Source organism: Talpa europaea (genome assembly GCF_964194135.1).
Source record: "Talpa europaea genome assembly, chromosome: 1".
Classification (NCBI taxonomy): Eukaryota; Metazoa; Chordata; class Mammalia; order Eulipotyphla; family Talpidae; genus Talpa; species Talpa europaea.
In genome coordinates this window covers 54,294,770-54,308,532 of record NC_140073.1, presented here as the reverse complement: position 1 = coordinate 54,308,532, position 13,763 = coordinate 54,294,770, and the positions used below count along the sequence as shown (strand labels likewise).

The 13,763-nt window shown below is 40.7% G+C and overlaps 1 protein-coding gene across 22 annotated transcripts in view; it reads left to right on the top strand.

Annotated features, from left to right (window-relative positions):
* The window catches only part of DLG2 (discs large MAGUK scaffold protein 2), a gene marked incomplete at both ends in the record, with an annotated part of 1,956,162 nt that overhangs the window by 1,872,424 nt on the left and 69,975 nt on the right, over nt 1-13,763 (top strand). For 21 of the 22 annotated variants that reach the window (XM_084247148.1, XM_084247146.1, XM_084247145.1 and 18 more), the window contains one exon: nt 3,842-4,018. The exons of the other annotated variant lie outside the window; for it this stretch is intronic. In XM_084247148.1, the coding sequence (XP_084103274.1) occupies nt 3,842-4,018 (177 nt within the window). The remainder of the gene's footprint in view (nt 1-3,841; nt 4,019-13,763) is intronic. 22 annotated transcript variants of the gene reach the window in all.

Sequence of the window (13,763 nt, the reverse complement as noted above, 5' to 3'; positions counted from 1 at the left end):
ATGGACCAAAACCGAAGTTTCAAAGATTTTTAGCATAAGAAATATTGTGACTAGAATTGAACAGGAAGGAAATGTCAGGGACTTGGGGCAGAAGTGACGGTCAGTCCTGAAAAAAGGGATTAAAAGTTTCTGGTCCTGCTCTGTTGTGAGCATCAGATGGTGACAGACTGGAAAATTAAACCTGAGTATGAAATGGGCAACAGTGTGGGTTTGGAGGCAGGCAGCTCTCATTCTAGATTCAGTCTCTACCACATACATATGTGTGACCTGGGACAGATCCTTTAATTTCCTGAAACTCCATCCCACATTAGTGAAATGGGGACACTAATTTTTACCTTTAGGGTTGTAATGATGTTAAGTATAACAATGAATACAAAATGTGAGGCTACAAGTATGGGCCATAAGCAGTGGTTGCCATCATGGTTATCATCCTTGCCACCATCTTCCAGGTCGGTGGGGAAGATGAAGAATATTGAAACAGATATCAGGATCAGGAGGCCAAGCTGCAGTCCTGGGTTGCTGCCACTAAACCATATATCCTGGGCTAATCATCAGGCCTCACTAGTGATATCCCTCATCTGTAAAAAGGAGAGAGAACTATATCCATCCTACCGTCTTCATCATAGAGTGAATCGCAAATGAGAGGGAGTATGTGAAAATACTTTACAATGCATAGAATGGATTGGGGGTTCCCAAGACAGCTCTCAGGGTTGATGACTCCCTAGGAGGACTCACAGCATCATCACATGCATAACTGATTTATGACGGCAAAAGAAGATAAAGCAAAATCAACAAAGGTAAAAGAATGACACAAAATCTAGGGGAAAGGAGGCTTCTAAGAGTCTTCTTAGAAGACTTTCCCCAGTGGAGTCACATGAGACGTGATTAATTCCTCCACAACTAAACGTGACAAATGTGAATGTTATCTACCAGGAAAGTTTAGTAATGTCTCAGTGCCCAGGGTTTTGACTGGGAACTGTTTATGTGAATACCCTCATACCACAATCCCTGACTCCCAGAAGAAAAGCAGGGTTTCAGCAGAAATGGCATTGTCTGTACAGTGTGGGCAGAGTGAGCCACTCTTAATAGGTAATGGTGAGAATCCACACAAATTCTTTTTTTTAATGTATTTATTACATCATCCTTCATTTTTGTACAATGTATGCACCCAAATTCTAAGTTCCCAGATGTCAGTCAAAGCATGACTTTGACTTTCCCATCCTCACAAGCATGACTTTTTAAGGATAATATTCTTGGCCTGCTATGCATTTTTTTTTTTTTTGCACAGAATAGATTCTATAAAAAGGATTTGCATGTGGATCCACTCAGAAGGGAAAAGGGAGATAATGATAACCACAACACTTCATTCTTAAAGATTGCCGCTGTGTGCCAGGCACCCAGTGCAGGTTCTGCATGATTACCTCATGTAACATTTGATTGATACAATTCCCTGGTAGAGGTGCTACTCTCATCACTCTTGTCATCCTCACTCTGCATTTGAGGCAACTGTGGCCTTATAGCAGCTAAGGAACTTGCCTGGGTATCCAGCTGCAAGACTAGTAAGAAGTACAATAGTAGGACCATGACATAGTCCTGAGAGTAGACCCCTGAGTCTGCACTCCTAACCATGATACTATACTCCACTACACTGCATCTACTATGAGCCAGGTGCTTTGAATGTGTTATGTCATTAATGCTCACAGCAGTTCCCTATAAAAGTAGTTATTGAACTAACATTGTACTAAAAATCCTGTGGCTTGGAGTATTCATTAATTTATGTCACATCACCCATTCAGAGAGGTGACAGTGTCAAGAGTGGTCCTCTGCCTTCCCTCAGCCCTCTTTTCCTGCCTAGGGCTTTGCTGATACCAGTAGGGAAGATGCAGGTGGTAAAGATAGAAATGAGTCCTTCTGAGATCAAGAAACCATCCCCCAGATTCCTTCACTTAGGGATAGAGTTAATGGGAAAAGGGACTGTGTTGCAAGTAATTCAATTTTCCTGCAATGTGTGAGAGCTCTAGATGCTATCTTCAACTTTTGGGGGGTTGCCATGACAGCAGATGTGACATTTCTTTCATGGAGGAAAAAAAAAGAAAGAAATGAAACCACTCTTGTTCCTTAGTGATTTTAGAAAAATGTGTTCTTCAGATCTAGCTAGTTTTGCATGCATAGTGGTTACACCCAAAGAAATCTTAGAATGGAATCAAGAAATAAACAAGGAGGTGTCAAAAATCTGCTTCTCCAGAGACATGGTATGCTGTATGTGTATGGAGGTTTGTGAGAGTTTGTCTCAGGCTTGAGACAAATCATTCACTCAAAACAACAGCTAGTTACCAAGGTCTTGTTTGTCATTCAACTGCAATCTGCTTGCAGTTTCCTCACCCCACTAATCATATATGCTTCAGCATGTTGGGCTTTGCGAAGCTCAGCAAATAGTCTTTCGTGGGAATGGGATTGTGCCGAAAGTAAGAATTATAATTCAGAATGCCCAGCGAAATGATGAAGTAGGTGGGCATTCTGTGGAAGTGAAGAGATATGTTTATATGATTTCAATCTATTCTGTGTATACACACACACATACACACACACACAGACCTATATATATTTTTGTCATTGTATTTTAAGCATCTATTTGTGTCGTTATACTAACCAATGCAGCCATCCAGTATCAGGGGTAATCCAATATTTCATGGGACAGAAGGATCACAGCCCCTCAGGATGACTATAAAAACAGGAGTTCTATGGACTGATATAGCTGAGAGGACTTCTTCTTAACACTATGAACACTTGTTCATAGTGAACAAACACTTGTTCATAACAAACAAGTGAACAAACACTTGTTCATAACACAAAACCTGGGCATCATCCAGAAAGATGCCCAGGTTTTTCTTCATTATCTCTTCCTTTTTGATTTTTTTTTTAGTTTGTACTGGGAGGACAAATGTTTCCATTAGGTATTGAATACCATTGGTATTAAATGCCAACAAGGGTAAATAATCAAAAGGGTGAATTCTGAATCCGTACTGCCTTGTTCATAACACACAGGACTTGTTCATAACGCACAGTCCCTTTTCCCATTAACTCTATCCCTAAGTGAAGGAATCTCGGGGGTGGTTTCTTGATCTCAGAAGGACTCATTTCTACCTTTACCACCTGCATCTTCTCTACTGGTTTCAGCAAAGCCCTAGGCAGGAAAAGAGGGCTGAGGGAAGGCAGAGGACCACTCTTGACACTGTCATCTCTCTGAATGGGTGATGTGACATAAATTAATGAATACTCCGAGCCACAGGATTTTTAGTACATTAGTCCAATAACTACTTTTATAGGGAACTGCTGTGAGCATTAATGAAATAACACATTCAAAGCACCTGGCTCATAGTGAACAAACACTTGTTTATAACAAACAAGTGAACAAACACTTGTTCATAACACAAAACCTGGGCATCATCCAGAAAGATGCCCAGGTTTTTCTTCATTATCTTTTCCTTTTTGATTTTTTTTCAGTTTGTACTGGGAAGACAAATGTTTCCATTAGGTATTGAGGTACATTTATCTTTGCCTATTTTGAGCTATCACACCTGACGATATCTCAGAAGAGAAACACTACCCCAGTTTTAATAATCAATAGATTGCCTTGAAACCTCCAAGGGGGAGCAAGAATTAATCTCAACTTGTGACCAAAACAGGGGGAATGTGGACTGCAATCCTGGGACTCAGTCCTGGGAGTTGATATTAAATAGATGATGGGTTTTCAGAGCAAGGGTAAATAATCAAAAGGGTGAATTCTGAATCTGTGCTGCCTAAGATTCCCAGCAATGTTCTCTTTTGTCATTTTCTACAGAGCCATGTTCGACTATGACAAGAGCAAGGACAGTGGGCTGCCAAGTCAAGGACTTAGTTTTAAATATGGCGATATTCTCCACGTTATCAATGCTTCTGATGATGAGTGGTGGCAGGCCCGGAGGGTCATGCTGGAGGGAGACAGTGAGGAGATGGGGGTCATTCCCAGCAAACGAAGGTAAGTTTCCTTTTTCTGTCTCAGAGTAATCACTATTCAGTTCTCCAGGGAGTGGAGGTGATTGGAGGAAGACACAGCAAACTGTTCACAAAATAGCTGTTTGAGCTGCAGGGTAATTGTCAGTGCTGACAGGTGACATAAGTTTTAAAAATTCTCACTGTCCTCATGTAAGGGGCCGGACTGGGCACAGTGCAGGTTTTCTGATCCCATGCAGACCGGGTAAAGGAGGAGTCAGAGTCCTCAGTAGTTTTGCAGGTTTTTTATTTGGGGTTCACCAGGCATATGGCAGGCAGGGGTGCTGGCTGGGGGGCTGGGAGGCTGGCAGGCCTCCCAGCCCCCAGCAAGTCTTCACTCTATCTGGGCTCTCTAGCGTTCGTTCTGCTGCTTCTCGGCTTCTCTTTCGGCTTTTGCTTCGGCTTCTACTGCTGCTACTGGTGCTGCTGCTGCTGCTGGCGTCCTCGTGACGCCGCCCTTAAAAGCATAGTCTTAGCCCAGGTGAATCCCATCTACCTATGCCCACACCCTACTCCAGGTGCCCGCCATCAGGCATGCATTCAGGACAAGGATCCATCATCTATCCTGATGGCGGAAGGGCAGAAAAGCCTGATATTTTCTTTACCCTACACCTCACATTAGGGTTTTACCAAAATTGGTGTCTGTGATAAAGCAGAAAGGAAGAACGAAGATCTGCTCACACTGCCTGCCTCCAGCGTTTACCCATATTCACGTTCTAGATTATGCTGATCAGCTTGTATTTTGGCTCATAAGCTCTGGAGGGTTACCAAGAGGTTCCAAATGTACCAGATAGTTTTATAAATGATCAAGCAAAAGTGAAGTAAAGTACTGTAAGGGTAGAAATGGACACGGTGCAGGTTTTCTGATCCAGCAGACCGGGTAAAGGAGTCAGATTCCTCAGTGGTTTTTTGTGGGTCTTTTATTGGGATTTACCCGGTACACAGCAGGCAGGGGTGATGGGGGCCGGGAGGCTGGCAGGCCTCCCAGCCCCCAGCAAGTCTTCACTCTATCTGGGCTCTTTGGCCTCTGCTTCTGCTTCTGCTTCTGCTTCTGCTTCTGCTTCTTTGCTTCTCTCTCGGCTTCTCTTCGGCTTCTACTGGCATCCCCGTGACGCCACCCTTAAAAGCCCAGTCCCTCAGCCCAGGTGAATCCCATCTACCTCTGCCCACACCCTACTCCAGGTGCCCGCTGTCAGGCATGCATTCAGGACCGCAAGGATCCATCATCAATCCTGATGGTGGGAGGGCAGAAAAGCCTGACATTTTTCCTTACTCTACAAGTACACAACTTATTAAGCTAAGGTCCAAATGTTGATGGATAGAAATAACTGAAAACTCTATCCCAAATTCAAATGTTTGGGATACAAGCTGTGAAACATCTGGTGAGGTTTAAAAACTGAATTTATGACTCTCTTTTTTTCCTGGTTAGGTACTTTTTAGTTGCCACAACTCCCCACTTTGGCTAACATGTTTAGTTCTGTGTATGTGTTTCCTAAGTTGAGAGTAGTCTTCTCTTGGCCTTCCAAGTCTCTATTCAGTGCTGCTTCTGAAAGGCACAATATTCTGCAGAACATTCAACCCTTTCATCCATCCCAGCACCTTCTAGTCATCACCACCAACAGGGACTCTCCTTTCCATGAATGTCCTTGTGGCACAAAGATATTTTCCAAGAAACAGAAATTACATGCACAGTAGAAAAGAAATATGGCATGACATCAAAGTCAGGAATAATGCTAATCCAAAGCAGTCACCGCCTTTCTGGAACTGCCGTTTGCTCAAAGGGCTCTCATCCTTGTATCCAAACATCACAAAACCTTTGTGGAAAATCCTTAGTGAAGCTGAGTGCTCCTTGGTGTCACTATTACAAAGTGTCAAGCATTTGCATTCCAAGGGAGATTGGTGCCCCATCCTGCTCAGCCTGTGGCCACACAATTTTGGAGGAAAGATGGGGTGGGATGAGATGGGGGTCAGTTCTTTGCAGCTGCTTCCTCACCTTGCCTGAGGAAGAGTTGCAGAGAAGAGAGCCTCTTACCCTTCAAGTTCAAGCTTATGAATCTCCCAACAGCAAACAGCTCTCAGAGTCTCTTTAACTTGTCTCCATCACTTTGAGAGAACAGCCCTAGCTTAGTAGTGTTCTCCAAAGGTTATGTATTCAAAGCAGTGACTCTAAGGACTAGTTTATGTTCTGTCATTTCTTTGCTTTCTTCAAAAAACAAAATGTCAAGATAACATGCATCTTGCTTTGATTTAATGAACCAGAGCAGTCTGGGAGATGGTTCTGTAGAAGAAGAAACCTTCTTGAATATGGCTCCAAGAATGGAAATGCAGCTCAATTTAAAGATTTTTTTTTTTTTTTTTTTTACAAATGAGAGCCACCTAGAGATGGCATCAATTACCCGCAGAGAGAGTGAGCCAGAGCAATGATTTTCCACCAAGGGAACATTATAAAAATATATACAGGCTCCCTCCCTCCCTGACTTCCCTCCCCCCTACCCCCCCTCCCGCCCCCAACACACACACTAAAATTCTGATTCCGTCCATCTGGAATGGGTTCTGGATATCTGTATTTGTTTATAAACTCTTTCAGATAATTGTAATAATAGAATATCTGGTGGCAAGAACTATTGTTAAAAGATTGAAGGTTTGGATGGAGAGTTGAACTATATTATTTTTGGGCCCTTTTTAACCCCAAGGGCCAATGATTCTAACCAGTCTTGTTCTATTGTCCTTTATCTTGTTCTAGCGCTCATTTTCCCCCTAAGGAACATTCTGTGCTTTCTTCTTGAGGAAATTTCCCACCTGCTTTTGGTCATTCTTGAATAAACTCTCTCTCCTATTTGGGATAATCCATCTTAACAACCATACTATAGTTTGTCAAGAGAAAAAAAATTGTCTAGTAACTCGAATATTTATATTTATTTGCCTTCTCTTCATAAAGAGCTTGGTAGTTTCTGTGTATGTGTGTGTGTGTGTGTGTGTGATAGAGAGTGTGAATGTGTTTTTATGGCTTTTCTATTAAATTTTCTCTTTATGAATTCTTCCAAAAAGTGCTAGTATCATTGTTTTATGTGTTCATAAAAGTAACACATTTCATTATAGAAAAAGTAGGAAATTTACAAATGTATTAAAAAATAAAAATCACTGGTAATCATATTTCACTGAGCATTCTTGTACATATATTTTAATGCAACTTAAAATCTGTGGTGTGCTTGTCATGGGCCTGCTCTTTAATGCTTTACTTCTCAATGAAGCACTGTCATTGCACACCACCTTCAGCATCTTAAAAAACTATAGCTTAGAATAAATGACAGTTGCTACAAAAATCTCCTCATGGATAACAACAGTGTATGGCTTTACTCTTTACAAAAATGTTTCTTATTAATGATTCCTTTTAATTGTTCCAATAAAACTTTAAGATGAAGAATATGAAAAGTATTGCCTTCCCCTCAATTTATTTGAAGACGGTAATAGATTTTTTCTTAACAAGTTACTCTTAGAGCATGTTGGACACTGTTTTAAACCCTTTAAAATTATTGAGCCTCATTACAACCCCATGAGAGAGATGATATCATTTTCCCATTTTACATATCAGGAAAGTTAAGGCACAGAGAAGTTAACTAGCTTGTCTGAAATTGCACAGCTATAAGTATAATAATTAGGATTTGAATCCCAGTTACAACACAATGTAATTCATATGCAACCCTGCCACCAAAAGTTACGAAAATTAGAGTTAGAAGAGTTCAATCCATTAAGTATTTTTGAGCAACTTCTGTGTGCCAAGGACCATCATCAGATCTCTCTTTGGAGCCCAATGTTTGTGGAGCCGACATGTAATTAGGACTCGGTGATACTGTGATTAGGCAGGAGGGCTATATTATAAATAAGACACAGAATACCATAGACTGGGGGACTTAAACTACAGACATTTTTTTCTCACAGTTTTGGAAGTCAAGATCAAGGCTATGACTATGTATTGTGCCAGGTACTTTTAAATTTATAATTTCATTAAATCTTCACAAAAGTCTTATAAGGAAACTGAGGATCAGAGAAGTCTAGTAACTTACCCAAGGATGCACAGCTAGCCACTAACTGAACCCAGGACTCCCCAGTAGCAAAAGCTGATGGCTTTCTACTTCACCAAGAAAAGCCCTTAGCAATAAGGATTTCTTACTATGTATCAGACACTGTGCTAAACAATTTCCTCTTTTTTTTTTTTTCATTTAACATTCACGATCATTTTTGGAAGTCTTATATCCTAATTTAACTAATATAGACCCTGAGACCCTAAGAAGTTGAATGACCCACTCTAAGTTGAATGAACACTCTAAGCTTAGCAGATCTAGAATTCAAACCTAGACTTGTGTAATTTCAAAACCTGGACTGTTAACATAGAACCTCTGTTTTCTGAGATTAGATAGTCTGTGAGTAACCAACCTGGGATTTGTTCTACAGTTTCTTAATCCAAGTTCCTTATTCTTTGCCCTATAGTGACTGCTCCCCCAGGCAGTCTGCAGCTAGCACTGCATAAGGGTTTACTCACGCAGTCTGCTCAGCCAGCCCATGGCCAGTAACAGTGTTGATATCTCAACTCTCCCAGCAACAGAGCCTTGTGGAGCACAATGCCAGGATACCCAGCACCTGAGCATTCAGTGCTCCAAGCCTGACCTCATTATGTCTTTAGCCAAATCCTGAGAAGACCAGATGGGAGATGGGAGAGAGAGAAGAGGAGGTACTTAGGGAGGAGAGAGAGGTATTTGGGTCATTAAAGTATGACCATTTTTACCAATTTTGCCATCCAGTTTGTGTTTTCAGTATTTTGGTTAGTGACTGTATGAGGGCAGGGAATACTATATCTGCCTAAATAATCTAATTTATTGCTTCCGAATCATGCTCAGTGAAATAAGCCAGGAGGAAAAAGAAAAATATCAACTGGTTTCACTTATAGGAGGAATGTAGGGGAACCAATTAAGGGATCAGGGATATTATTAATAATAATAATAATAATAATAATAATAATAATACACATCTAGCAACCATGGATGAGACATTATGTAATAGAATGGGAGGGAAAGGGATCAGGGCAGGGGAGAGGGGAGCACGAGGGACTGGTGATGGTTCCTGGGGGAACTGGTGGTGGGGATTTTATAGGGAATACACAATGATGTAAAAGATATAAATATAAAATAAATTTTTTAAAAAGACAAAAGTAAAATCTAATTTATTGCTTCCAACTGAATGTGAGAGAAATAAGGCATTCCTCATAAAGATTTGTTCCATCTATAAAGCAGACCACTATCTCCTTAGGTAAAGGCCTATGACCCTTAATAGCATATCTTTCTACCAAAGGAGTCTTGGGTAGATGGTGAGAAACTCTGGTTATCAGAAACATTGGTTGTTTGGGCAAGTCACACTCTCAGAACCTTAGTTTTCATATCAATTGAGTTAGCAGCCTCCTTGAAGTTTCAAACATTCATTCATTCATTCAACAGAGATATACTAAACAAGTACTATATGCCCAGATTCATCTTCAGCTCTGGACCATTCTAGAGGTAAAGTATCTAATACTTTTGTGCATCACAAGATGATGACTATTTTCCTTTCTTCAGACGTTGAGCTTTTGGTGCTCAGAAGAATACAGCATTATCTAGAGGCCACTATCACAGCCCTAACTCTCATTTCAGCAATAACCTATCCATATGCATCCCAGGAAGCACTAGGAGAGAAGAAGGGGCTGAGGCAAGTGAAGGAGAAAAGATAAGCCATAGCCACTGCTACCAAGCAGAGAGATTTGCCGACCACCAAGAGGCACTCAGCGTGGGCTTTCTGGTGGAAAAGCAGAGGGCTGGTGGGGCATGCAAAAATGATTACTGAAGAGAAAAATCAGTTTGACACTTGTGAGGTAGGCTGCAAATAGGCATTTAGCTAACCTGACTTTCAGTGCTAAAGGCAAATTTATTCTGAATTTTGAGGCCAACCTGTTATAGTATGGCATTATCTCTGTGAATATGTTTTTATTTTTTTTATGGCTTGTTTAATTAAGGATACTTGGGATATATGGATGCAAGGGAAGGGAGACTTATCAATTATAAAAAACTCAGCCTTAAGAAACTGTATTGGCCTTTAAACTGTTCATGACCCATCTCAAATCTCATGTTTGTTGAGAACTCCCATTGAATAATGGAGGCACGGAAGGTCCTCGAATGTTTTTCCCCAAACTGGATGTGGACAGACACAGAAGACAGCTGTGAGCAACTGTGTGTTCAGGCCCTATTTCTACCACTTTAATTTTGGCAAACTTTAAACTTCAGCTTCCCCAGCCATAAAATGGGACTGGTAACCTATTGATAGTTGTGGTGGTGACCGAATGAGATGATCTACCTATAAAGGATTTTTTCACTAATAATGATCATTAAAGCTCCAAGTACTACTTATATTATCATTTTTATTATTTTTTTAAACTGGAGTAAAGGCCAGAGGTGTGGGGGGTGAGAGAATTCTCCAGAGACAGTGGGGAGCAGAACAGGAGGATTTACTGAAATACACTACTGAGGGGCATAGCGGGCAAGACAGGAGAGGTCTGCTGCGCCATGTGGGTAGCTCCCTGGCCAGCCGGGGATCAAACTCGTGCTGCAGAGGCCGCGGACAGCTTCACAGCACCATGCTCAACCGCCTGCGCTACCAGGGAGGCCGATCATTTTCATTATTAATGAAACTTTCAGCCCAAGTGGAAAGCAAAACTTTCTGACTTCCTTCATGAGTGAACCAAAACCACAGTACCAATCCCACAAGGCTTTGTTTTTTTTTTCTTTTTTCACTTTTTCTATTGCCTGTTTGAAGATGAATAAAACCACAGCAAATAGTAGATATGTATGCATATGTGTATATATGTGTTTCTGTCTCTCCACCCTTATGACAACATTCCTTGCAGCCCTCTTAAGATTAAAGAATGAACTCTTAAAAGTGGCCTCAAAGAAACATTTCTTAAGAAATCTAAGAAGGATGAACTTAAAACCGGGGGGGATATTAGAGTTCTGTCTAAGCAATTCTTAGAAAAGAATACTAAGTTCAGTTTAATATTATTTACGTATGGGGCCCATGTGAGGTCTGTGGGTTTATGTAAAATGTATTTGCACAGATTGATCAAAACAGCCATGACTTCTGTGCATGATATGATCATTTTGGTTTCATCTAATGTACTAGTGTTTCCCATAGTTACCGGGTTAGTGCACCGAAGCTGGGACTGACACAGTGCTATAACAGCAGCTTTAGAAGGAATCAAAGAAATGAATATGAGTTAACATTTGCACTACGCTCAATGCTGAGAAAAGGTGAAGAAGCTCCGAGCAGTTTTCTTAGTGAGCACCCTTCCACTTGGTGTCTTTTCTGTAGTCATGCTATCCTTCCAGCAGGTGCCTGTCGTACAAATAGAAGCTGTCAGTGGAACTTCTTGGTTTCATCTCTGAAATTAGATTTGAATATTTTTGTTCAGATGTTTCCATTCAAATAGTCTACTCTCACATAGAAATGAATATAATCTGAAACTTTGTTCTGTAACTATAGAAACCCTGATCTTCACAGTGTTTCAGCTAGAAACACAAAAGAGCTCTCAGCTTGAAAGGACTGTATTGTCAATTATTGATCTATGAATAGCTTAGATTTCATAAACCATTAAGTTTCTATGGAGTCAGGGTTTTTTTTTCTCTTTTCTTTCCCTGTTTTTGAAATTAGTGATAACCATATTTATACAAAAAATTCATGTTAAGACAATGCAATAAATATTATTTTAGTCAAAGCTATTTCTTGAAGACTAGCTATATGACACTGCAGTGATATGTGGGCTTGCCCTCAAGGAACATCCAACCTTGTATGTGCAATAGAACACTAAACAAACTCAAAAAAAAAAAAAAAGGTAATAGCAATATAGAAATTCAAATAAGAGCTATGATGGCTTTGAGGAAGAAAGGAAGAGCTATGAAGGCTTTGAGGAAGATCATGTCTAACTGGAGAGGCTCCAAAAAAAAATCAGAGAGGTATTTAAATTCCCCTCTTTCCCTCATGTTCAAGCCCAGCCTGCCAGCAGGCATAAATAATACCAATTTTATTTCCCTAATAGTTTTCAAGCCCTCACCTCTCCTCTATCTGATTACCATTTCTCATGATTCTTGCCTGGATTACCATAGTAGCTAATAAATAGTGCTGGCTTCCTCCTGACCTTTCCTTCCACCAGTCTATCTTCTCCCACCCATCATTTATTTAAAATTCTAAATTTATTTAAAATTGTATCACATCCCTGTTTTATATCTTCTAATGAATGGCATAGAAGGATTCCACAGGGGAAAACCCAAGTCATTAGTTTGGATGGGCTCCCATCACCTCGCCTCTCATCCCTCTCTGTTCCAGAATGTTCCTGTAATCCTCTAACTAGTCCAAATCTTAGGGTCACGAGTCTTATTGTTTCCCCGTCTGAAAAATTCTCTCATAATTTTTCCCATTGACAAACTCTTTCTCATGCTCACATCTCACATAAATTGGCACATTTTCCAAGAAGCCAACCCCAAATGCTTTCCACCCCTCTTTACTCTCTGATGGATAAATACTCTCGCATTGAATCCATAGTTCCATTGTGCACCATTACTGGTTTTACTTTGTCTCTGTTTCTACCAAGAGGGCATAATTGGGTACTCATTGCAGTCATGCATCACAAATGTTTGTGTAATTTGTTCCTTAGCTGCTTGCGAGATTCACAGTAAGCACTCAGTAAGTGATGAATGAATGAAGTTGGAGGTAAAATGATGAATCTACAGAAATGATAGGAGAAGGATGTTGGGGAAAAAGAAAAAATTCAAAAACTAACCCTGGAAAGCTGATGAAGGAACTGAAGCATCCAGAAAAGGGGTGAGGGAGGCATCTGAACCAAGAGGAGAGGAAGTACAGTGGACTCTAGTGGTGGACCATGGGTGATTTGGTAGTGGGTGCACTATAGTGGCAATATCTGGTGGGGTATCTAATTACAATCAAAAAACAATATATTGGGCCTCCCCGGTGGCGCAGTGGTTGAGCGCTGGGTTGAGAAGCTGCCCGCGCCTCTGCGACGCCAGTTCCATCCCCAGCTGCTCCCCGTCTGCTGCCCGGCCACCAAGGAGGGTCCCACATGGCGCGCAGACCTCTCCTGCCGCCCGCTGCTCCCCTCAGCAGTGTACTTTGGTCCTTCTGCCTGCTCTGCTCCCCGCTCTGGCTCTGGTGAATTCTCTCACCCTCCCATGCTTCTGACTGTACCCAGTGCTTGTATAAATAAAAATAAAAATAAATCTTTAAAAAAAAAACAATATATTAATTTTTTTAAATAGGGAAAGTTCAGTTATCTTATTACATTTGGTCTCGTGGGGAGTGTTCTTAAAGGGAAGAAAATGGAAATAAAAAGAAATGGGGAGAAGGAGTAGAAAGTGAAGAGAGAAGAAAGAAAGAAGTTTACTCAGTCTCCACTGTATGAGCTCATCTCTATCAAGTGTGATTGCTTGAAAATTACTTTGATTATTCAGACATTTAATAGCAAAATTGATATTTCTTGTCTTTGTTTCTTCCAAATACTGTGATGTTCAGTCCATGTAACACAGAAATTTCAAGGGACATAGTATCAGAGACTTTATGCCAAGAAATTTATATTGAACAAAGGAACAGAAATATTTCAGAACACATTTTAAATATATAAATGTATTTTATTTTTTGAGACA